This window comes from Clarias gariepinus, chromosome 4 (genome assembly GCF_024256425.1).
Source record: "Clarias gariepinus isolate MV-2021 ecotype Netherlands chromosome 4, CGAR_prim_01v2, whole genome shotgun sequence".
In the NCBI taxonomy this organism is placed as follows: domain Eukaryota; kingdom Metazoa; phylum Chordata; class Actinopteri; order Siluriformes; family Clariidae; genus Clarias; species Clarias gariepinus.
Window position 1 is genome coordinate 9,279,336 of NC_071103.1, and position 23,588 is coordinate 9,302,923.

Here is a 23,588-nt window from a genome sequence, read left to right on the forward strand (position 1 = left end):
AATATCTGGCTAAAAATCTTCGGGATTGTTTCCCTTATGCTAGAGAAAGAAAGGCCATGTGCAAAGATTTTCAGTTTGAAAGAAATCTTAGAAATCTTAAAATACAGACTCAGATCTGATCTGATAAACATCGCATTTGTATTTTCGGACAACTTAAATAATATGATCGGTCACGCTAAGTGAGAAAATAAAATCATTTCAGTTGTCTCACTTCAGGCTGGTAATATAAAAACTTTTAATAGACTTATATTAGGAGATCTGTGGCCAGAATGACACAAGAGTCTTCTCGATGATCAAATTAAGCAAGAGCCTAATCATGAATATAATAACATCAGAGCATTAAATGACAGTACTTTTACTTTTGATATTTAAGTACATTTAAAGGCAAGACCTTTGCACTTTTACTCAAGTAATATTTTATTTTACTCATCTTCGATACTGCTTTATCCTGTATTCAGGATTGTGGGGACCTGGAGCCTATCTAAGAAGCCCTAGGGCACGAGCCAGGGTACACCCTGGACAGGGTACCAATTCATCGCAGACACTCACACACTCATTCGCACACTATGGGCAATTTGGGAACACCAATTAGTCTAACCTGCAGGTCTTTGGACTGTGGGAGGAAACCGGAGTACAAGGAGGAAACCCACCAAGCACGGGGAGAACATGCAAAGTTCATGCACACAGAGACGGAATCAAGTCTGGCCGGGAATCGAACCCAAACCCTGGAGGTGCAAGGCGACAGTGCTAACCATTTCAACACCATGCCCCCACTATTTTATTTTAATGGATCTGTATTTTTACTCAAGTACAGAATTTGTGTACTTCGTCCATCACTGCTTCCTACAAGTAATGACTACAGTACGTTATTCTTCCTACTATGCGTGTCCTTACAACAGGTAAGGTATACAGCATGGTAGCCTAAAAAAGCATGTAGGTTCAGTTGATTTGCCAAAATAAAAAGAAAGAAATTAACTGTTTCATCACCATCAGAATTTGTGTGAATGCTCAAAATTGTACAATTGAAACAAAAAGTTTTGATACATGTTTTGTAAACATCATTTTATTAGGGACAAATAAAATTTTTCTGAAACTTTGATGTGTGTTTTGGCTTTATGTTAATACAGAACTGTAATAATTATAAGCTTCAACTTGATCATTTAAAAACAGAGAGAACATTAGTTATGTTAATGTGTTGTTTATTCGCTGCATTTCGTGAAACCTTCATGTTAGCTTTTCTTTACCGACATGCTTCACGAAAATTTAAATATAAATCAATGATACAAATACAAAACATTCATTAATTTGGGCAGCCATTCAACAGCATGCATTTCACGTGCTGTGTTTGTAGTGTCTTAAAATTATCACTTTTCTCATCCAGAAACACTATTTTATCAATAGTACATAACAATCATTGGTCGTAGGACATGCCTGATTTTTTAATAGCTGTGGGGAAAAAGCTGTCTGTAAGTGAAACGTGAAGGCTTACGAAAAAATAACCGAACGATACACACCATGCCTTTCATGATGGTTTTAAAAGTGAGTGCAAAACGGCAAAATTTGACAAATTTATTAAAAATTTAAATTTTAAACTCTTGGAAAAAACACTTAAACTGTGCTGCTTTAACATTCAAATCAGCAAACCTGGAAATTAACAATCTTCATCTTCTTTTAACAGTCTTTGGATTGTACCTACAAAAAAAAACAGAGGAAAAAAAAAAGACTTTCCTTTAATACCAAGCTTTCTGATGAACCTGTTGCTAAAATATAACATTAATTATTTAATTAATCCTAGGAAGATACAGTGCTGTGCAAAAGTCTTGAGCCACCCCTTAGTTCTTTATATTTTGCTTCCAAAGAGCATTTTAATATATTTTTGAAGAATAGTTCTCCTTTTGGCTCTAATTTGTGCCAAATTTTTGGCTCCAGTTTCAGAGGAATGCTTTTTGTTTCTTAAGCCATACTGCAACCTATGAATCATTTAAGCATAAAAACATCTAACCCAAGGCATAAACCAGTGAAAAACAGGTGCAGATGATGACAGATGATCAGGATGGTGATTAGTATACTGGTGATGCTGAATGCTGAGTGGTTGGAACAGACGAGACGGGCAATGAGGTTATAGTAAAACATTTGCTCCTATTTCTTTAACTTAATCTATATCGTTTAAAAGTTATTAGGCAGTGGCTCAGGATTTTTGCACAGTACTGTACATCTGGCTTTCATATACAGTATAAAGCAAAGAGACACAAGGTGAGATCAGAAAGAAAAAGGGAGCAGCAGTACAAAGGAAGATACAGGAGCCACATTGATCTTACTTTTGTCTCATGTGATGTGCCTCCTCTATGCTCAATTGGCCAAGCATCATGACTCAGAGTTCAAACAGTTAAAGGTGGCTGAAGGAAAGCCTGGTGTGTGTGTGTGTGTGTATGTGTGTGTGCAGGAGAAATGGCACCATTTTTAACGCAAGACTTACACCAGAGCTGCATTCCGGTCTCTAGGCAACAACCACCAGCCTTTAACAAACTCTTTGCCTTCCCTTGGCTAAATCTCTCTCTCTCTCTCTCTCTCTTTCAGGTTAATATTATAAACAGAACAATAATCCTACCCTGTCAAACTTGTTATACACATAATTTTTGCTGACTATTTCTTATTTTAACTGACCAGTATTCCTTTTATTGCAAATATTAATATTCTTTTTTTCAAGAAATATGCAAAATAAAAAGCTTTGGTTTATGCCTATTGAAAAGCTTTGGTTTATGCTTATAGGCATAAACCAAAGCTTTTTATTTTGCATATTTCTTGCAAAAAATAAATATGCAAAAAAATCTTACTTAAAAAGAAACATATATTTCCAACTTATTAACTAATTTACTATTAATTACTTTATTGCTATGCTATATATATATATATATATATATATATATATATATATATATATATATATATAAAGAGAGAGAGAGAGAGAGAGAGAGAGAGCGAGAGAGAGAGACTTTGATTTTATTAAAAGTTGTCCCTTATACAGTCTTTTATTCGTGTTACATCTAACCATGCTTTCTTTTCTCATTTCAATTGTTTTTCTTTAAACTCATTTCCAGAATAACTAAACCTATAATAATTATAAAGTATAAAAATGTTCTATAACGGCCTTCGGGATGAGTACTTTAGACTTTTGATTTCTCGGGTAACAGGTTAAGCTGTGTTTGTCTTTTTATCTGAAAGAGAGTGGGAACGGGAGGGACAGGGACAACCACGAGAGGCTGGTTGTACTGTAGGGCGGCACAATTAAATCCCAAAAACATTGGAATAACGATATGAATGTGCGATTATTTCATCTCAAAAACTGAAATTTATTATAGGTAATAGCTCATAATCTGGAATTTTTTTATAGAGGTTGTCAATAATTGAAGTATTATTTCAATTTTAAAATCCACTGCATTTAATAGGTAAATATCATAGTATATATATATATATATATATATATATATATAAAACAATAACAACTGGGCTGAGAATCAACTGTTTTTAGCTGGAACACTTTTAATTGGACAAAAATACAAAATAAAATGACAAACTTTACTTCACACTAATGTTGTAGAGACCGGTTTTCTTTAAAAGCAGCACTACGAGTGATTTATACCTAGAAGGTAGTTGGCGTGTATAAGAAAATGTGTTATGTAAAGTTACTGCAATCAAAGCTGGTGTGTATGAGCGTTTAATCATAACGGGCCAGAACTAATCACACAGTTGAACTCTCCCTTTTCACTGTTTTGTTGTTTCACGTCCTATGGCAACTTACTGTCTGGGCCGGGCTTTGCTGTCACAAAAGCAGGCTTTGGTCTTCAGCATGCCATGACAGTTTAGCGCTGCTGGGTAAATCCACTTTGATTTGGCAGGGTCAAAGGGCAGCGTGGGAGGTAAAGTTGTTGTTGTTGAATTACGCTCGTGCTGGTATGCATGACTGCCTGTGTATGTGTGTGTTATGTAATGGTTTGGTTTGAAAACAAGATAATCCTGTATCTCCCCTGCTGTCGTTAGGGCGTGGCCAGACTCTGCTTGTGAATGGATGGAAGCCTTGTGTAAGCAATAAGTCCTGTAATTAATCAGTGGGTGTTTCATAATGCTTGATTTATGAGCTGCGTGTCTTTTAAGTTAAGCCTGCACAGAAAAGAGCCAATGATAAATCCTTCTTTTCTCGTTAGGTTATTTCGATGACCACACAATGCAAGAAGCATAAAAGCCTAATATAAAATAAAGCAATTCCTTTTTGTGCCCTTAATCACCATAGAGAGTCCATGTCATACCTGAACAGATCATCACCCAGAGTCTCTTCTCGTTCTTGATGTTTCTCTTGCTGGAAAAAAAAGTGATATGTATCTCAGTATTCTTTCTCTCTCTTTTTTTTTAACAGCACTATTGATACATGTACATTACTGTGCACAAGGCTTGAGCCACCCCACCTCATTTCCTCACATTAAATTAAACTGAATGCCTTGGATTGAATCAAAGAAATGAGAACACATATTTTACTGTGACAGACTGCAAAGTGGTAAAGATAAAATAAAAAAAATGGTTGTTTATGTAACAACCACATCAGCAACCTCATTTGCCCTCTCGTCTGTTCCAACCTCTCAGCATTCAGCAACTCCTGATCATCAGGATTTCATCTGCATCTGGTGCATGACTTTAGTTAGATGCTTTTTAATGCAGAAATGATCCATAGGTCACTGTGTGGCTTCATAAACAAACATTTTCTAAAACTGGTCAGGTACAGAGAGACGTCTGGAGAATTATTCCTCTTGGCTTTTTGGAAATAAAATATAAAGAGATGGCTAAAGGGGTGGCTCAAGAATTTTGCATAGCTGGATATTTTTTCACCTTTTATTTGCTCTTCATTAAGCTAGACAGATTTCTTTCCTTTCTCTCTTACCTCAGCTGCATCCTTAAGCCACTCCTCGAGTTCTGAGTTCTTGCTTCGGTTATGAGCCACCAAGTCAGAGCCGCCGATGATTTTGGGGAGCCCCAGGATCCCAGGAACAGGGACCTAAAACAAACAATATAGTGAGTAATCCTGGAATCCACAAATGTACATGTTTGTCATTATAACAATTATTAATTGTTGTATGACTGACCTTACGGAAATGTTTAAAATTCTTTCCATTGCGATCGCGGCTCTGTAGTGGCTCGGTCCTCGTCCTGCTAGGGGCGCTCATAGTCAGGGACATGAACTGGACTTGCAAAAGCTTCCTAGGAAGGTCAGGATCTTTTTCAGGACCAGAGCCTGAGCTTGAGCCCTATGAACCCACAGCAGCATTTAGTGCGTGATTCATTAAAATAATCCTTTTGTCATTTTCTTTGGTTCAGTAAAAAAATTTTTGTATTTCTTTAAAAAAAAAAAAAAAAAAAAAAAAAAAACCTACCATGGATTCTTCCTTTATCGCAGCCTCCTCATTGTGTTTGATGGAACCATCTTTGACTTTAGTTTCCTACAAATTAAATGACAGAAAAAAACAAGTGCATATCAATGAATTTTGTGGCAAGCGACAGTGTGAAAATACAAAAAGCAAGTCCTACTGTACTTAATAATTACTGGCCTCTGGTGGTTGTTATTATTGCATTAACCACTCATCAACCACCTTCTTGCCTCCTTCTTTCTTGACTTCAGTTCAAAGTTCACACGGATAAAGTCGAAAGGCTTCTTAGATCTCCTGCACCTTCCCCTTAAGTGAATTTTTTTCTCTTGCGTGGCTTGAACACTAGTTTATGTAAAACACTGACTTAACAAAGGAATCAAATCTCATACAATGGCGGCCAAAAATATTATACATCTATTATACAACATCTATTATAGTTCTTACTGTGCAGTAACAGGTTATGTAAGTTATAAGTAAGTTGTACTAATTATTTCTAGCCTATCTGGTGTTAATTAACTAAAAAAACAACGGAGCCCATCAACTTCTGGAGCCATGGCTGGGTCATCTCCAAACCTAAACCTGATAGAAAACTGTAACAATGGTGAAGAAGGCAGTGGCAGATTGCTGGATTTATCGAGTAACACAAGATAACATTTTTGACTCTATGCTCAGCCGGATCCAGCAGGTTTTTTAAGAGCTAAATACTTCATGCTAAATATTGATTGCTGTACAGCATTTTCAATTAATAAAATACCAAATTGTTCTTATTATCCTAATCGTCATTATTATAAAAAAAGTTGAGAATGTCATTAAACCATCAAAATTCATTTTTGTCTTAACACTTTTGGCCAGTAAATGCTACAGCTAAGCAGCAAACGTGAAACTTTCTGGAAAAAAAAAAAGCTGGCATAAAGAACAACTCTAAAACACTGATTTAAGGTACTTCTGCTTAGCCCAGGTAATAAAACTGAGAAGAGACATTAAGGTAGACATAAGGTTCCCTCACCAAAAGAAAAGAAACTTGCTCTTCTTTGACATCTAAAGTTTCACAGTCATCAATTCTGTGTGATGAACTGTGCTGTTCCCGTTCCAGACCCTGAGAAGTACTGGCTGTGAGCCGTGGCTTTCTCTCCGAGCCCCGTCTGGTTGATTCCTGCCTGTCTTTTTCTGAGTTCCAGCTTGAGCTCCAGCTTGTGCTTCGGTGTTCCTCTGCTCTCTTCTGCTTGCTGAATATACCACTGCAATCCCCCCCTGCACTGGCTGTGCTTCTTTCCCCTTGCTCCAAACACTGCTTCTTATTAGCTGTGGGCTGCAGAGGTTCGTCCATGTCCACAGACATGATGGACTCGAGCTCTTCCAGAGAAACGTCCAAATCAGCAGGCGCTGCAGGGTCCTGTTCGGGCTCTTTCCTCTTCTTGGAGCTGAAATTCAAATCTAAATCTAAATCCAGTCCCCGATTTTGTTTGCCGCTACCTGATCTGGAATCTGTGGCAAGACCTGAACCCAAACCGAGACTGCCACTAACACTGCAGCGTGAGGTCGTGTTCTGCTGGTTCTGGCCTGTTTGTGAACCTAATCTGGTGGAAGAGGATTTTAGAGACGGAGCCACATTAGAGTTCTTGGCCTCCTTGCTTCCCTCATCCTCTAGTCTGGAGAGTTTGACTTCAGGTAGTTCGGAGTCTGTACTGCCCTCACGCAGCCTGCAGAAGGACATTATATATATAATAGTCTTAAATGAAACAATTAAAAAGGCATTTTGTAAATGTGTATTGGTGCTCATTTTATTTTTTTTATATGTTAAGTTACACATAAAATAATGAAATGTGTCAATGAAGCTACTTCTGAAGTTTATGTGACATGGAAGTGACCAAACTTGCTTCCCTAAAAATTTGAAGTTGTTAACTGCAGCCGTTTTGGAGGGATAATTTTTTATGTGTCCCAAAAATGGTCCTTTTTTAGCGGTATAAAAAATTTCAAAAATAGCTTCAAACAATAATTTTTTCATTTTAAATTCAAATTGTTCATATTTCTTTATGAGTATTAATATTAAAATTTGTGTAAACTTCTAGAAGCATATGACCTGTAAAAATATTGCTTAAATTAAAGCAATTTGGCAAAAAGCAAAACAATCTGTAGTGTCCGTAACATCTTAACAATTTTGCACGTTAGAATAATACACATTTTCAGGTTTGTCTTTTCATGTGAAATCCAAATTGGCCAAGCATCATTGGAAGATTTAAATGCAAAAAAACGTTACGAACACTACATAAAAGGACATGAAACTGTATTTAGCAAATGTGTTTCTTTTTAAATAAATATAAAGATCAGAAACATTAGGTGTTATGAAAAATGGTGTCATATGATCATATCTAAAAATTCTGATAATATGTTAAGCGGATGAGAGCTATGATATTAGAGCCTTGCCTCTTTTTGTTGGTAGGCTTGAAGTAGGAAGTGAGCGACACTTGTTTCTGTGGGGATTTTTTAAAAGTGGCACTGCTTAAAGGACTGGTAAATTTAGCACATCTATCACTCTTCTGGCCCTCCGAATTAGACCTCTTTTCTTCTTGGACTTCGCTGAATGATGACGACACAGGCTCAGAGCAGGCAGCTGGTGGCTCTGGGACCCTTGGTGGCTTCTTGGATGATGTTGGACACGTTGGATTTGTAGACCGTTTTTCTGGGGTCTCACCCACAGCTGTTGTCCCGCATATGTCCTTCCTACAGAAGTAAAAAGTTGACTACTTGAGAATTGCTTTTTAGATATCTTATAGAGTCACAGTTTCACTCAGATGTCTTAAAAAAGAAAAAAAAAGCGTACCTACTCAACCAAACACTGGAACCCAAACAGATTCTGTTTTTATTAATTCGACATAATGCTGTTCACCTGCTGCCGAGCTTTTTCTATTGTTCTGCAGTTCTTTGGAATTATGATTCAACATCCTTTTGCAGGCAATGCTTTAAAAAGGTTGTCCCTCAAGAGCTGGTGCTGGTTATCATTTCAATCAAAGCGATACCACATCTGATCATCTGATTAAAGCCAAGATTAATAGTTTAAACAGGAGAACTCAGGTGTGGTTCCTGCTTAACTGTAAGAAAAACCTGCACCCATAGCAGCTGTTTGAGGATTAGATTAGCCACCCCTGACCTACAGAGCTGTACTCGCAATAACTACAATAGTGATTATATTTACTATTAAAAACTCCTCTTTGTGCTTTAATAAAACTTTTATTCAAATTAACTTAACTTTTCTAAGATCCTTTACATTGTCATAATATGTATTATGACAAATGCTTCTTGACTGTTTAGACCTGTATATTTGTCACATACCAGTGCTGTTTTGTTTAAAGCACTTTGCAAATAAAACCCAATTGGCATAAAAAAAAGAAAAAAAAAAGAAGAAAACAAACAGTGATTCATCTTTGTTTTGTAGATGCTTCATTTACAGTATATAACAGGTCTATTATTAATGTGGTGTAAGGCGCTGAAAGGATTGGTGTTTTGGCTCAGACTACACATTCCAAATGTTATTTTTCCTTTGGGCAAAACTGCTTGAGACTGACTACCTTAAAGGGATGTTTTGTTAACATGTTTTGTGACATGTTTTTTGACAAGTCTGTCTTAAATCAGAACTAAGATACACATGAGTACATAGTGGTACCTTGACATACAACTTTAATTAATTCCAGAGGTGAGTTCTTAAGGAAATATTCATATTGTGAAATGCATTTCCCAAAGGAAATAATGTATCCGTTATCCATATCCATAATCCGTTCCAGCTAAAAAAAAAAAAAAAAAAAAAAAAAAAAAAAAAATATATATATATATATATATATATATATATAAACATTTAGAATGACATGTAAATGAAGTAAAATAGGAAATACGTTGACATTAAACCGCACTTAACCTTAATTTATGACTCCTCTTGGCCCCAGCTGCTTTAAAAACTAAAAGTGGCTCACTTTTCTTCTTGCTACTGTTCCTGCCACTTCCACAAAATAAAATAAAAAAAAATCAAACAAAAAAAAAAAAAACCACGAAAATCCGTAAACTCACACTGGCTTTTTAATGCAACATTGGCGTTCAGTTTGAAAGCTCGAACTTAAAATGTTTCGCATGCTGAGCTAAATTTTTTTTTTGCAAAACTTCAGTTCTTAAGGTGAAAATTCTTAAGACGGGGGTGTTCATATGCTGAGGTACTACTGTACATTACAAAAGTTCTTCATTGTTATCAGTGGTTGAATTGTAAAAAAAAATTAAGGGGAATGGAGTCATCAAGTGTTTATTTTTTTAGGGGTATGTGTGTATGCATATCATATGTTCAGTTCTCTTTTTTTTTTTTATGTCAAAAGCTGTGCTTGAACTGTTCTCTTGGCCATTGCAAAATGCGAACAACATGAAAAATTATGCAAACTTGTGATAGCGTTACAATATTGAATTCTGATTGGCCATTATAATCGCTGTGATTATAGTTCGTAGATGATCATATGTAGAATTTTAATATTTAATATATATGACAAATTCTACATAATACACATCATTATTAATCTAAAGGGAATGGTAAGGGGGATGCTGGTTTTACAGAGGGGATGTTTTTTGTCATTTTTTTCAACAGGGGGGATACCATCCCCCCCGCATCCCAACTCAAATTGAGCGCTGGTTGATGTACATTATCCTGTAAAAGTATATGTACAATGCAACTTCCCCAACCATCGTTCCGTGTAAAAATGCATTCCAAAGTTGCATCTGCAGTCATACTGAGCTAAATCTTAGTTTCTTAGTTCCAGTTAGTCATACAGCTACCAACTTTAGAAGACACCAAGTTGATTGAGCTTAATGGGACTACAGAACAATGGTCATGGAATTTGGTCCCGATTAGTTCCATTGTACTTATATTGTAATGAGTGACAAACTTTACAGTCTGTGTGCCGAGCAGGTAAATGTAAAATGGCCAAGACCTATTGCAATGTACCACAATTTTCATTTACGACAGAATTGAAACAACCCACACTATTCTCTTATATGAAACGTTTAGACATTATCGAGAGCGTTAAGTGAAATGTCCAAACCTGCTGAAACTCTGAGATGGCTCTGTATTAACAACATAGGCAGTGATGTTTAAAGAGCCTCCATGAAGTACAGTCTCATCCACTGCTGCATTTTGGGAAAGTGTTGCTTCAGGGATCGCTGGCCTCATTTTAACAGATTCTAAAATACAAAAAAAGCAAATTAGAATTAAATGATCTTACAGTGCAATGAAAGAGTATTCGCCCCCTCCTGATTTTTTTTTTTATTTTGCATATTTTCACAATTAAGGAATTTAGATCATCAAACAAAATGCAATTAAATCAAACAAAAAAAAACAATAATAGTAATAATATACAGTAAATAATAAAATAGTAAATACAAAATGCATTTTTAATGTAAAAGAAAAAAAAATAGCTTAAGCGCACTTGGTTTATCCAGCAAGTCCACCCCAAATGGGTCAGGCCCAGTCAGAGTCAGGACCTAAATATGATTGAGATGCTATATGATTAAGAGAAGTGGGCCAAAATTCATCTGACTCAGTGCCAGTTATTACAAACGCTTGACTGCAATTGCGTGGCACAACCGGTTATGATGTTTTAGGGCAATTCCTTTTTTTTCCCCATAGGGCCAGGCAGGTTTGGACAGGTTTGGACAGGTTTGTTTCTCTTAATACATGAAATCATCATTTAAAAAATGGATTTTGTATTTACTTGGGTTATCTTTGTGGAATATTAACATTTGGTTGATGATCTAAATCGTTTAAGTGTGACAAATATGCCATTAAAAAAAAATTTAAAAGGAAGAGGGCAAATACTTTTTCACGGCACTGTACTGTATGTTGGTTCATCATGGACATTTGTCTGTATTAGTATAGCACCATAATGTCTCCATGCATTAATATTCTTCTTGTGTGTGTGTGTGTGTGTGTGTGTGTACTCACCGGAATCTAAAGACGAGCAGGGATTGCAGTGTGTCTGATTATTGACATAAATGGTAGCCAATCCGATCTCTGACTCAGCGATGAAACGTAGACCATTTCTGTGCCAGCAAGAGAGATGGAAAGGAAGGGAACAGTTTCGCTGAATTAGGCAGGATTGCAGTATTGCTCTACACAAATTAAACATTAACCCAAGACAGAAACACAAAACTGATCCGAAGATATAACGCGTGTTAAACATGGCAAATCTGACCTAGCACATAGAAGATATTTTCCTAAATTCCTTAATATTATTTTGTCAACAGTAGTAGCAATCATTACTGTTACAATTAGACCTTCAGTACTGTAGTCTGTTGAGACTAGCTCAGGTCACACAGATCAATCAGTATTCATCGAGCACCATATTGCTTATTATTATATCTTCAAATATAATTCGATTCGGGAAATAACCAATACAGTTGGGATGAGTTGTTTTGGGCAGCATCCTCCCAAATGTACGGCTGCCATTCAGGAGACAGTAAAAGGACAGGTCTCTTGTACTGTTACATGTTTTGAACAGACTTACAGTTAATGTCACTAAGAGCATGAATACATTTACAACAATAGGAAAGCAAGTTGTGTTTCATAATAATGCTTACTATAATATTCACACAGAGATGCCTTAAGATTTGCCCTCGGCATGCAAAGTATTTTCGGCATTCTGGAAGTCGATCAAAACATGTTTGCGTGCGAGATTTAGTGCAGACATAAGACATAGCACTATGGGTCCCAAGAATGTTATCAAGGATGTCAGGAAGAAGAAAAGGGAGCCACTTAAAGTATCATTTTTAAAGTGAAGTTTGATGTGTATTTATCTCATATTTTACTTTATTTACGTCTTTTATAAATGTTTTGATTGTTTTTTCATATAAAAAATATGATTATAGTGTTGGAAATTGATGATATTTTTGTGTGGCTGGAACGGATTATCTGCATTTACATTATTTCCTTGAAGTAAATGCATTTCGTCATACAAAATTTCGCCTTAAGAACGAATTAAATTTGTAAACTTGTATAAATTTGTATACAACACCACTGTATTGTATAATGCTGTTTATTGTAATAATAATATTTTTTTTTTACGTCAGGTCATATTCAGTTAAAGATCAGGTCAGGTAAATAAAAATTTTCAGCTACATTTATAACATCTGGCAGATTCCCTTTATCCAAAGCGAATTACAGAAGTGTGGTGAAGTCTTAATCAAAAACATACTGTATCCTCACATTATTTCACTAGTATTACTAAGGCAAGGGGGAAGTGGCCAAGCATCAGCTCTGGAAGAAGAGGAGGCGAACTGATTCTCACTGCCAAGCGACTTTTGGGTGGTTCCTCGTGCTTTAAGTGACCACTGCAACCAGAGAGGATGTGATATGGTTGGTGGAGGAACACACGCACATACAGTATGTGAACTTGAAATCTACGAGGCAGTGCAAATAAACACCCAGGGTGCTGCTATCAAATGTTTATGTAAAAAAAAAAAAGAAAAAAAGGTTAAAAAAACTGGGGGAATGCTGGGACCATTTCTTCTTTTCTTTTGCACAATACATATTAGGGGTGTAACGATATGACCAGGTCACGATACAATATGTATCCCGATACTGAGTTCATGATACGATATGTATCACGATATTTTAAACAGAATTTAAAAATGACAATTCAAATAACATTTATTTTAAAAACATTAACAAATTTCAATAACTTTGTTTGTTGTACATACAATACACATTTAAAGGTTTAATTAAAAATCCTTCTGTATTCAAAATAACAACTGAATATGTCTTTCTGTCACAATTTTTTTTTTTATTTAACATAAACTTAAAATTAAAGATACCTCAGACAGAACTTTTTAAAGCAGTAAGATTTTTTTTTAATAAATTAAAAGGTATTCTGTTGAACATTAACACTAATGTTTGTTTAGATTACTTATATGGCTTTCAAGGGCACAATGAGTGCTTAAAAGAGAAGCCGTTCTCAAGCTTTTCTTTTGCTTTTCCGTGAGCACAGCTGTGGTGAAAGAAAGCCACGCCTTTTCTTACGAGACCAAGCAATCGGCTGACACGAGGCACATTTAAACCTGCTTGCGACGCAAAATTCAATGTGTGCGCGAAACTCTTAATAGGCGGCAACAACCCGGCTTCTCTCACTGCCACCTCCATGTTGCATGCGTTGTTAGTAACAACTGCAGTGCTATGAGGAGCCCTATCAAGCTTCCCCTTCTTGTACAGCCGCTTTTAAAACCTCGGCTATGTTAAACCCAGAGTGCAACTCAAAAAGCCGGCGAGTCTGAAGCACGAAACTTTTCATTTCCCACGCGTAATAACATACGCTGTGATTATAGCTCTGACAAGCCCGCGAAGTCCACCCGTCTGTTGTAATTGCCACATTCTCTGCTTTTTTCAGGAATTTCTTTTATTAAAAAATTACCGTTGTCCGATCACGTGGCCGGAAAAAAAAATGCTGCCAGACGATGAACTTATTAAAAGACAGGGCATCTTTAATTTCACTTTCAGTCGAACTCATGTTTCCCTACTAATGTTCAAGTGATTTCTGCTACTGCGATGAAAGCACACATGACACTGTTGCAGAGTAGGTCACGTTAGAAGCTCAACCAATAGGATTAAACTGCCGTCATATCGTAAATGTATCGCCAACACTCTACGATACATATCGTAACATTTTTGTATTGCGAAATATCGTACTGCGATATATTGTTACACCCCTAATACATATACCAACACAACTGCATGAATAACAACTTTAATCCTTTTCCAAAAAACAAAGCACTTGTTACCCCAAGTTACCTTTGTAGAATCAAGCTGATTGACTCTGCAAACTTCTTGGTAGTTGGAGGTATGAGAGGTTGAGACGATCCAGTTGTCACATCAACAACACAAGTTTTCTTGGATTCTAGGAGTGACACAGGCAGAGCTCCCTCTTCCAAGAGTTGGCTCTTTCCACCTCCGAAACTGATGGCCTGGCTTAAGCGTTTCATCTGGGAAATCCAAGAAGAATTCGAAAAATCAGAACAACCTTTATTGCCGAGTAGGTTTGCATGCACAAGCTATCAGAGATTCCAGAGACGATAAAAAAATAGTGTTCCCTTGTATTACGAGTAACGCGGTTTGCAAGTGTTCTGCAAGACGAGCAAAGATTTTTAATCAAATTTGACTTGAAAAATGAGCATTGTCTTGGTTTACAAGTGCCGAGTATCATGTATCACGCATGCGCTTCTTGTTTTGATGCCGAGCATCACGTGATCATAACTGAGCCAACGGTTTGTCTCTCTCTAGCACTGCTAGATTGTGGGTAATCGTCTACCCTGCTGGGTCTTAGTGCTCGTCTCTTATTGGTATAATTGACATCTGTGCATGTGTATACTGTTTATTTTACCACTATGGCCATGTGTGTGTGTGAAACATATTTTATTTGTGTTTGTAAGCGTGTGTGTACAGTGCACGTGTATTGTTTATTATAACTCACGTGTGTGCGCGCATATAAAGCAAAAGCAATTCTCATTAGAGGGTAAAGATCCATTTTTTCTCTCCCTTTCTGTATCAGCCTGTCATGTGTGTGTGTGCGCGCGCGCGTAATTTGACACCGTGACACTCTTTCACTCACACAAACACACACACACACACACACACACTGCACAATATATTGCACATGATGTATATAAAAAAGTCTTGTGCCTGACTGTCCTGGTCTTCAGTGCTCTGTAGTGCCGACCAGAGGGCAAAGTTTCAAAGAAAATTGTAGCTTGGGTGTGAGGGGTCCAAAGTGATATTCTGAGCTCTTTTCTTTACTTTGGACCCTTCAAAACAAGGGTGTGCATTTACAGGAAAATAATGAATGATAGAAAAGTGTGATGTAACCAGTTACAGTCACCATTAAAGTTAGAGCCATGCTGCTAAAAAATTTATAAATCACCACCTTGTGGCTAAACAGAGTCAAGGATTCTGTGCAACAGTATGTTAGATAATCATGTATCTCACAACTATTTCCTAAGATAAGATAAGATCACACCAACCTACTTCCTGTAGTAGGAATTATTTGTTTAATCTTTTTGTGCAATCATTGACCTTGCCTAATAACTGTCTCTTTTTAAAAACTTTGACATGCACATGCTTTTGTGAATGTTCTCCTTCCGTAACAGGCAGGACCAACATGGCAATAACCTTTGGCATTACCTTCAGGTCTGCACATTATTCTGAACGTCAAATAAATCCCCATTAAAAAGACTAAATGCGGCCACTGATTCCTTAAGGGCATGACCACAGACTCCACATTGATTAGAAAAGAGTAAATTGGCTGCTGAGTTGATGACAGTCAAAGCGAAGACAATTCAGAACTGCGAATGTGAACATCCATTCTGTGATGAGTGCAAAGTGTTATTACTATTAAGCTCTTAAGTGTGTGAAAAGGAAAGTGGTTAAGGGTGTTTCCTCAGAACAGATTTCATTGCATCATCAAATAATGAGCATCATTCCTGCTCCCTACCCTGTGCTCAGTGAATTAATTACAGTGCTTTCAAGTGCCGACTCACCGAAGAATGGAAAACACCAGATGCTGACAAAATTGACACAAATGGACGTGTTTAAAAGGTTAAGAAGGTTTATGAGTCACAAAATCCATGTTGATTTGGAAAAAAATCTTAAAAAATCCTAAAATTAAGATCATCACTAAAACTGGGTTAAGAACTGTCTTATGTCTATTATTAAAACCTGAAGGGATAGACCTGAAAAAAAAAAAAATTCAAATAGAGATCACTTAAACGCTTGGTAATCATGTATCTCACAACTATAAATAATTGGCAGTAGAAATCAGAGCTACTGTAGGTTTAGAAGTCAAAGTAAGAACATTTCCATGAGTACTCACAGGACTGGGACTAAACACCTTTGTGGCCATAATAAATACGTGTTAATGAGACTAATCAAAAAACATGAGTTTAGTTTGTTAGGGAGAATAAAGATTGGACTTTGGAGAAATGGAAAAAGGTCATGTGATCTGGTAAGTCCATATTCCAGAGCGACCAGTGAGCTGGGTAAGAAGAGAAGCGCATAGAGCGATGTATCCATCATGCCCAGGTCCCTCTTGAAGAGGTGTTATGATCTGGGATTGCTTCAGTTCTAGTTTTTACTTCATCTAAGGCATAATTTTTTCTAAGACTGGAACTGTAAGGACTGAAATTGTGAGTGCTTCTGGGAACATGAGGAATCATTTTCACACATAAATTAGCCAGCACATTGTACACCATAATCAAAGCTAAAGGTGATCTAACAAAATAGTTTTTGGTGCAAAAAAAAAATTATTTTACATTAACTGGGCTAAGATGGTAAAAAGAAACAAGATGCAAATGAATATCTTGCCTGTTTGGAGTTGAGGAAGACAAAGGTTTTGCCTGCAAACAGAGTCTTTCTCTCCTGACGGGGTCCCAGGTCCACCTTCTCTTTACTGAGACTCGGCTCATCGATCTCCGGCCTAAAGCTTAACACACATCCACATGTCAGGAATTAATAAGAGAATTGTTTTTAAGAGAATTAATGATTGTTTTAGTGGGACAAAGTAAGACTATTGTAAGAAGAAAAGTAACAAAGAAAGTAAGAAAAAAGTAAGAAGTTATTGTAATTTCTCCAGTAAATTACAGAATAAATTAATCGGTTTTTATTCATCTTTGCATGGACAAAAGAGGAAAAGCAATGCTCTGAAAAGCAATGCAGAAATAAATATTCCTTAACATGACCACTAGCATGTAAATGTTCTGAATAGCTTGTACTTCTGGCCTATCTGACATTTTCAAACATTTCACCTACATGAATACAGAACTGCATTTACAATTACAGCAATAAACAATACATATTTTAATACAGAACGTGTCTAAAAAGTCAAATATCAGTTGAAGCTAAATTAAATATACATTATTCATTATTTATTTACACTTGCGTGTACGAATGAGTTTTGTTTTTTTGAGGTTAGTGTGTAAAGAAAGATAATCATCTGGTCTACGCATACTTCCCCATTAAAGCCTGATTCGGATTCAGTTTCTGTACAGGTAAAAAATGGCATATCACAATATCTTTGTTGCTGATTCAATTTGTATTGCAATTACGTTATTATCACGATTTTATAAATATCCCAATTTTTTTTTCTTTTATATTTTGCCCCAATTCTAAACAATCTGAGAAAATAATTTTCTTCTACCATACAGGATGCTATGCTGCCTGCACATTTATGACAGTTTTAGAGCACAAAACCTGTAGGATTACAAAGGAACTGTGACATTTTTCCACTGTAAGGGGAAACATATATACCATAAAAATGTATTTTAAAAAATCATTTTGGACTCAGTGTGGCCTCAATTGTTCGTATTTTTTTAAACCATTTGTACTCTGAGAAAGCTTTGCCTCGCAAGCAGAAAAAAAGCAAGCGAACATCTAAATATATCAGTAAGCAGAGAATGTATTCAGTCTTCGTTTTGGATTAATTTGTTAAGTAGGAACTAACCAGGGTTTAAAACACAGACACAAAATCGAGTTGCAAAAAAAAGAGTCGGCAGTAAACCTGTAAAATAAAATAATGCAGCCAAGAAATACTCTAGAAAAACTAGAGTATTAGTTTTAATCAGGTTAAAACCCTGGTTCTACCCCAACAGTTTTCTTACTTTTAATGTTCTACTCATGTAGCCTAGACTTTAAAAAGGGGAAATCACTACCTCTGTGCTTTAGGAAGGTTTTCCCTCTGCCGAACAGCTCTGGAAAGCTCAGTGAAGAACTGGGGTTTCACTATGGGCCGACAGCACAGCAGCGCACAGATCGTCTGCGCACACGCACACACACACACACACACACACACACACACACACACACACAGCAACACTTTCACTTCTACACCATACACGTTATTTTTGTAGTTTTCACCATTAAAACATATAACAACAATAAACAATAAACCCCAAGTTAAAAGTTACACAGCATTTAAAAGGCTTTTGAGACAGGACTTTATCTTACATTTGTACGGGAGATGAAGTCAGATTAATTTACCACTTTTCCAGTCAACATACAGTAAGTAAATAAGCACCTGTGATTCCAACCCCACTCACCCTCTTCTATTTTAAGGCGTAACATGATGTGACCTTTCTAACCTTAATGGTGATTTTAACAGTAGGCATGACCAGGTGAGTGCACTCCTGAGACCAGGTGTTGACCAGACGCCCCCCAAGAGCCTGGACCTCCTTGGAGAGAGCTGCTTTCCCTTCATTATCAACACAAGATGAACAAACAACCACGGAATCCAGTTCCAGCCTGAGAGAAATAAAATTAAGTTGATATATAAGAACAGGAAACGGAAAATATACTATAATAATAAACTCTGAGACAAACAATATTCAGATTAAGTTTAATACAGCGGTGAGTCAAAAATGATCTGCTCTCCGGTTAGCCTGTCTTATCGTATTTCTAATGCCTCCCTAGTCACTGCTGTCCAGGTGTGAACAGGTCAAATCAGTTCATTTGTAACTGCTACTTGTGATTTGCACGAACGATGAGCAGCATGCAGTGATTAGTTTGATTAGTTTGATATACTGATTGGACTTGATTAGGAAAGCCACACACCTGTCTATATAGGACCTTACAGCTCACAATGCATGTCAGAGCAAATGAGAATTATGAGGTCAAAGGAACTGCCTAAACAGCTCAGACAGAGAATTGTGGCAAGGCACAGATCTGGCCAAGGTTACAAAAAAAATTCTGCTGCACTTAAAAAGAGAAAAATTCTAATAGAAAAATTTCAGGGGATCTAAATACTTTTTGTACCCACTGTACATTCACACGCTCCATCAAAAACAACAGCACAACTGTCTAAGAAATACACACCTAAACTTGCTCTGAAAGACCCCGAATGTCAGTTTGTCCCCAGCGTAGACTGTTTTGGTGGCGCCAGTCTCCAGCCGCTTGTCGTTGACAGAAGTGCCGTACTTGGAACTGTCCTTCAGTGTCACAGCCTACAACAATATAAAACAAAATCCAGTCAACTGCTGAACATGGGCATTATGGCTCAGTTTTTCTTGAACACTGGTACAATTATATAAAAAAATAATTATAATTTCACAACATCAAGAGAAGAAAATAACCCTCGGACGAAAAAGTAGATCTTCAAACTAAAGTGTTATAGGATAAGCAGATACCAATTCATATAAGAAATTTTGTTTTATTATAATAGTCATTTATATATAAATAAAAACAATCCATATTAATATGTAAATGTTCATAAATATACTTTTTATAACTTTTTTTAAATGCTGTTTTAACAAAGAAATAACGATACGATATCAAGTACTAACTTGCCTCACGCATGCAGCTCCCACAATATTAACAGCACCTTAATACCACAGCACCTTGCTGTTGATTATTTTCTCATGTCTTGCCTTATTGTGTTTTATTCCTTGCGTTTGTTACGCAAACGTGCACATACAGCTTCCAGTTGCAAATTCGACATGATGCTTTGATATGACTCATTTGTGTAAATGACGTAACCCTTTAACATTCTGCTGAGATTTTTTATAAAGCACATTTCAAGTCACTATATCATACTTAAAAATGTTGAACATAGCCTGATCGAGACATCTCCAGCAATCGGTTGAGTCTTTAAACAGTATGCCTTTAAATAGCTTTGTAGCAGATGATGAGAAATAAAGTGGGACCTATAAAAAAAACATTTCAGCTCCTGCACCACCAGACAAAAGTTTGCATTTTATTTTATTTATTTTATCTGATTTTTTTATTTAGTTTGGTAATCATTAATTTAGATTTATACTTTTAACATAATGTGACGTCTCAACTGTTTGAATGAGGCGTATATTTATCGAGGTTTGTTTGAAAAAAAACAAAAACGCATGGACTTATTACCTTTATTGCCAAAAGAAAATAACAAATCTTTTTTTTATTTTGTCTTAGTGATGATGCCAAAAGGTTTAAGGGAACTTAAAATACCCAAAGAGGTCACACATTTGTTTTAAGGAACTGAATTGAAATGACAAGATTATTATCTAGACAAAGTCGGAAAATGGGAAATTGCTAAATAAATGCAAATCTAGAAAAGGGCAGAAACTGATGATGATAATGATTATATTGTCAAATCTCTGGCATGTATATGCCAGATGTTAAAGATGCTCTATGACCTGGCTTTATACTGGTTATTTCACACAGTGTGAAAATGAAGCGGTGTGTGATTTATCACCTGCTCAGTGACGGTGATGTGGGCATGCACGCGGCTGATCGACTGGTCATTGGACAGTAGGACGTCACAGTTCTTACGTCCCACTACGTACTCCTTACCGGCAAGCAAAGAGATTGGACCTAGAAAGCATGACAAGATTTTTTTTTAGCAATTACATCATTATATATATTACTCATCTATTATCTGTACTTCTTATCATGTAAAGGGTGACTTGATATCTGGAAACTACCCCAGGAGAGTTTGGGCACAGGGTTGGGTACACCCTAAAGAGGGTGACGATCTATTGCACACACACATATTCAATCATTCACACACTATGGGCAATTTGGGTTCCTCAATCAACCTAATCGGTATGTCTTTGGACTGTGGGAGGAAACTGGAGTACCCGGAGGAAACCCACTAAGCACGGGAACAACATGGGACTCGAACCCTCGGCTCTGTTTAAGTGTTACTTTAGTTAGAGCTAGTTCATTAACAGCTCCAGTACTGACATCCCATCAATGCCACCATGCATTAAAGCTGACCAGCCAATAATATTTGATCTTATTGACACCAGGATGAATCCAAGTAAATACACAGAGATGCCATGCAGCTTCCTTTGCATTACACCTGGCTACATGTTCAACTTGTGCATGTATGGAGAGGATGTGTATAAATACATACAGAAATAATATGACATGCTTGATTATAGACACTGATTAAACAGAGTTTATAACTGAGACTGATTAAACTGTAGCTCTCTGCAGTTGAGTGAAAGCTCGGCTAAGCTCGCTACCTGTCCCCGATTCTGCAGGGATTAATCTCCACATCGCGCCTCCTGTCTCAGACTCAATGTTTGAACATAATCTTCAACTCAACACGCGTTAGTCTTCTTTAGGAAGCTGCAAAAACACTCCTCGAGGAACTCAGCAGTAGAGGCGCGGCAAACGTACAACTTCCTGTGAGCGAGTAAAAGCTCGGTTTCAAAATAAAAGTCACCGTTTTTAATTATGACCACTGATGTATCCTTCTACACTATACTACACACAAAGGTTTTAATTAGTTAATAATTTTTTTTACAAAGTCTCCTGCTTCAGTGTTTTTTAGATCTTTTTGTCAGATAAAAGAAGTATTTCAATATTTAATTACAAGTATTTCACAAGTGTCAAAGGCTTTTTAAAAAATTGATAATAACTTCAGTTTTATTTCAAGACCTTTGCAATTCACCCTGGCAATGCCGTCAATCAACTTATGAGCCACATCCTGATTGATGGCAACCCATTCCTGCATCATCAATGCTTAAATTAAGGTCTGGGGAGTTTCCTGTCCCTTTGATGTTTTTTGATTCACTTTTGTCCATCATTCTGGAAAAGGCATCGTTTGTCACCACACTGTTCTTGGATGGTTGGGAGAACTTGCTCTCGGAGGATGGTTTCTACCATTTTTTATTCATGGCTGTGAGTGAGCCAACTACCCTTGACTAAGAAGCGACCTCACACATGAATGGTCTCAGGATGCTTTACTGTTGGCATGACACAGGACTGATGTAGTGCTAATAGATAGATGTAAAGTTTTAAAGTTGCGTAGTAGAAGAAGTGAGTTGCCCGGTCTGTCCGCTGTGCTTCTGTAAGCTTTTCTGGCACCAGGAGAGACTCAGTCAAACACACATACACGTTGTCTGTCAGAAAGGTCTCTGTTTATTAACAGCAAAAGATAGAGTTTTTTATATGTTTGACCAAACCCTTGTGCCATTGACATATGTTACTACAAAGAACATAAACCATTGTAAATGTCCTGGTGAGATCCTGCAAAACAAAAGAGAAGAAGACAGAGAGGTGTCCGTCCAGAGATGAATCACAAGGTGTCAAGGGGGAGAGAGAGAAGGAGACAGAGGTGGAGAGAGAGAGAGAGAGAGAGAGAGAGAGACATAAAGAGAGAATGAGTGAACGTGGGAACGGTTGCACCTTCAAGAACAGATACAATGTAACAGCATTTACGCACAAGCCATCCGTCTCCTCAGTACAAAGGGACTGGACTGATCAAACACACACACACACAAATTACTCAGACAATCTAAATAACATCAGGACTTAACTGATAAACACACACATGCACAAACACTCTGATCTACTACCATCTCACAATTTGTTCATACCAACCTACCTGATCTGCTCTTCTTGCACTACATTGCACAATATTTATCTTCTTGCTAGATAAATACTTTGCACAAAGTATTTTTAAATCATGTCAAATTTACTGAGTGTTAAATGTTACTACAAAAGTACTGAAACGTGTTACGTTGTGTTTTTCACTCCGTAGCTCTTCGTTTGCACATTTGCACGTGCACTTTGTTGTCTGTTGTCTATTGTTGTCTCTTTTTTGTATAGAAGTAGTATTAGGTTAACCTAAAAATAAAAAAAACAATTTAAATCTGTCATATCTGAGCTAGTCAGCTAATTAGGTCTCTTAATTAGCTAGCTGGTTCTGGTAGAGTTGTGTTATGTTGTTGCATGTATGTAGCACCTTGGTCCTGGAAAAACGTTGTTTCGTTTCACTGTGTACTAAACTGTATATAGTTGGAATGACAATAAAAGCATCAAAAGATCAATACATCAAAAGAACTAGTTATTAGCATGTAACTCATATAGAGACCTGTAGATGGACATACAATAAGAAATACATTAGCATTACCATTTAAACAATAGATAGGGTTCCAGCAGACACGAGCTGTTTAAAATATATCATCTAGATATGAACTATAGGAAGTGTTACTACAAAAAGGATTTAGAAAGCACAATGAGGGGGTTGTTTTATGGGCATATGAGTTCACCTCACATTATAAAACTTTTAGGACCCTAGTTTCAGTTGAGGCTCGAAGCAGCTCGATAGCATGAAACTGCCACCACCATGCTTTAATGTAGGTCATGTGTTCTTGTGTTGTTTTTGCACTGAAATA

At 36.8% G+C, this 23,588-nt stretch overlaps 1 protein-coding gene across 1 annotated transcript; it reads right to left on the reverse strand.

Annotated features, from left to right (window-relative positions):
• Window positions 1-1,039: 1,039 nt before the first annotated feature.
• On the reverse strand, window positions 1,040-21,575 carry nbn (nibrin). Its single transcript, XM_053493544.1, has 16 exons — window positions 21,429-21,575; window positions 20,654-20,772; window positions 19,291-19,418; window positions 18,561-18,720; window positions 18,132-18,235; window positions 16,789-16,906; window positions 14,224-14,414; window positions 11,386-11,483; window positions 10,487-10,625; window positions 7,839-8,135; window positions 6,421-7,114; window positions 5,421-5,486; window positions 5,133-5,294; window positions 4,931-5,044; window positions 4,305-4,354; window positions 1,040-1,692 (listed from the first exon to the last, which is right to left on the reverse strand). Exons 1-16 carry the CDS (start codon window positions 21,460-21,462, stop codon window positions 1,662-1,664), a joined length of 2,505 nt encoding a protein of 834 aa, XP_053349519.1. The 5' UTR covers window positions 21,463-21,575; the 3' UTR covers window positions 1,040-1,661.
• Between the last annotated feature and the right edge of the window lie 2,013 nt (window positions 21,576-23,588).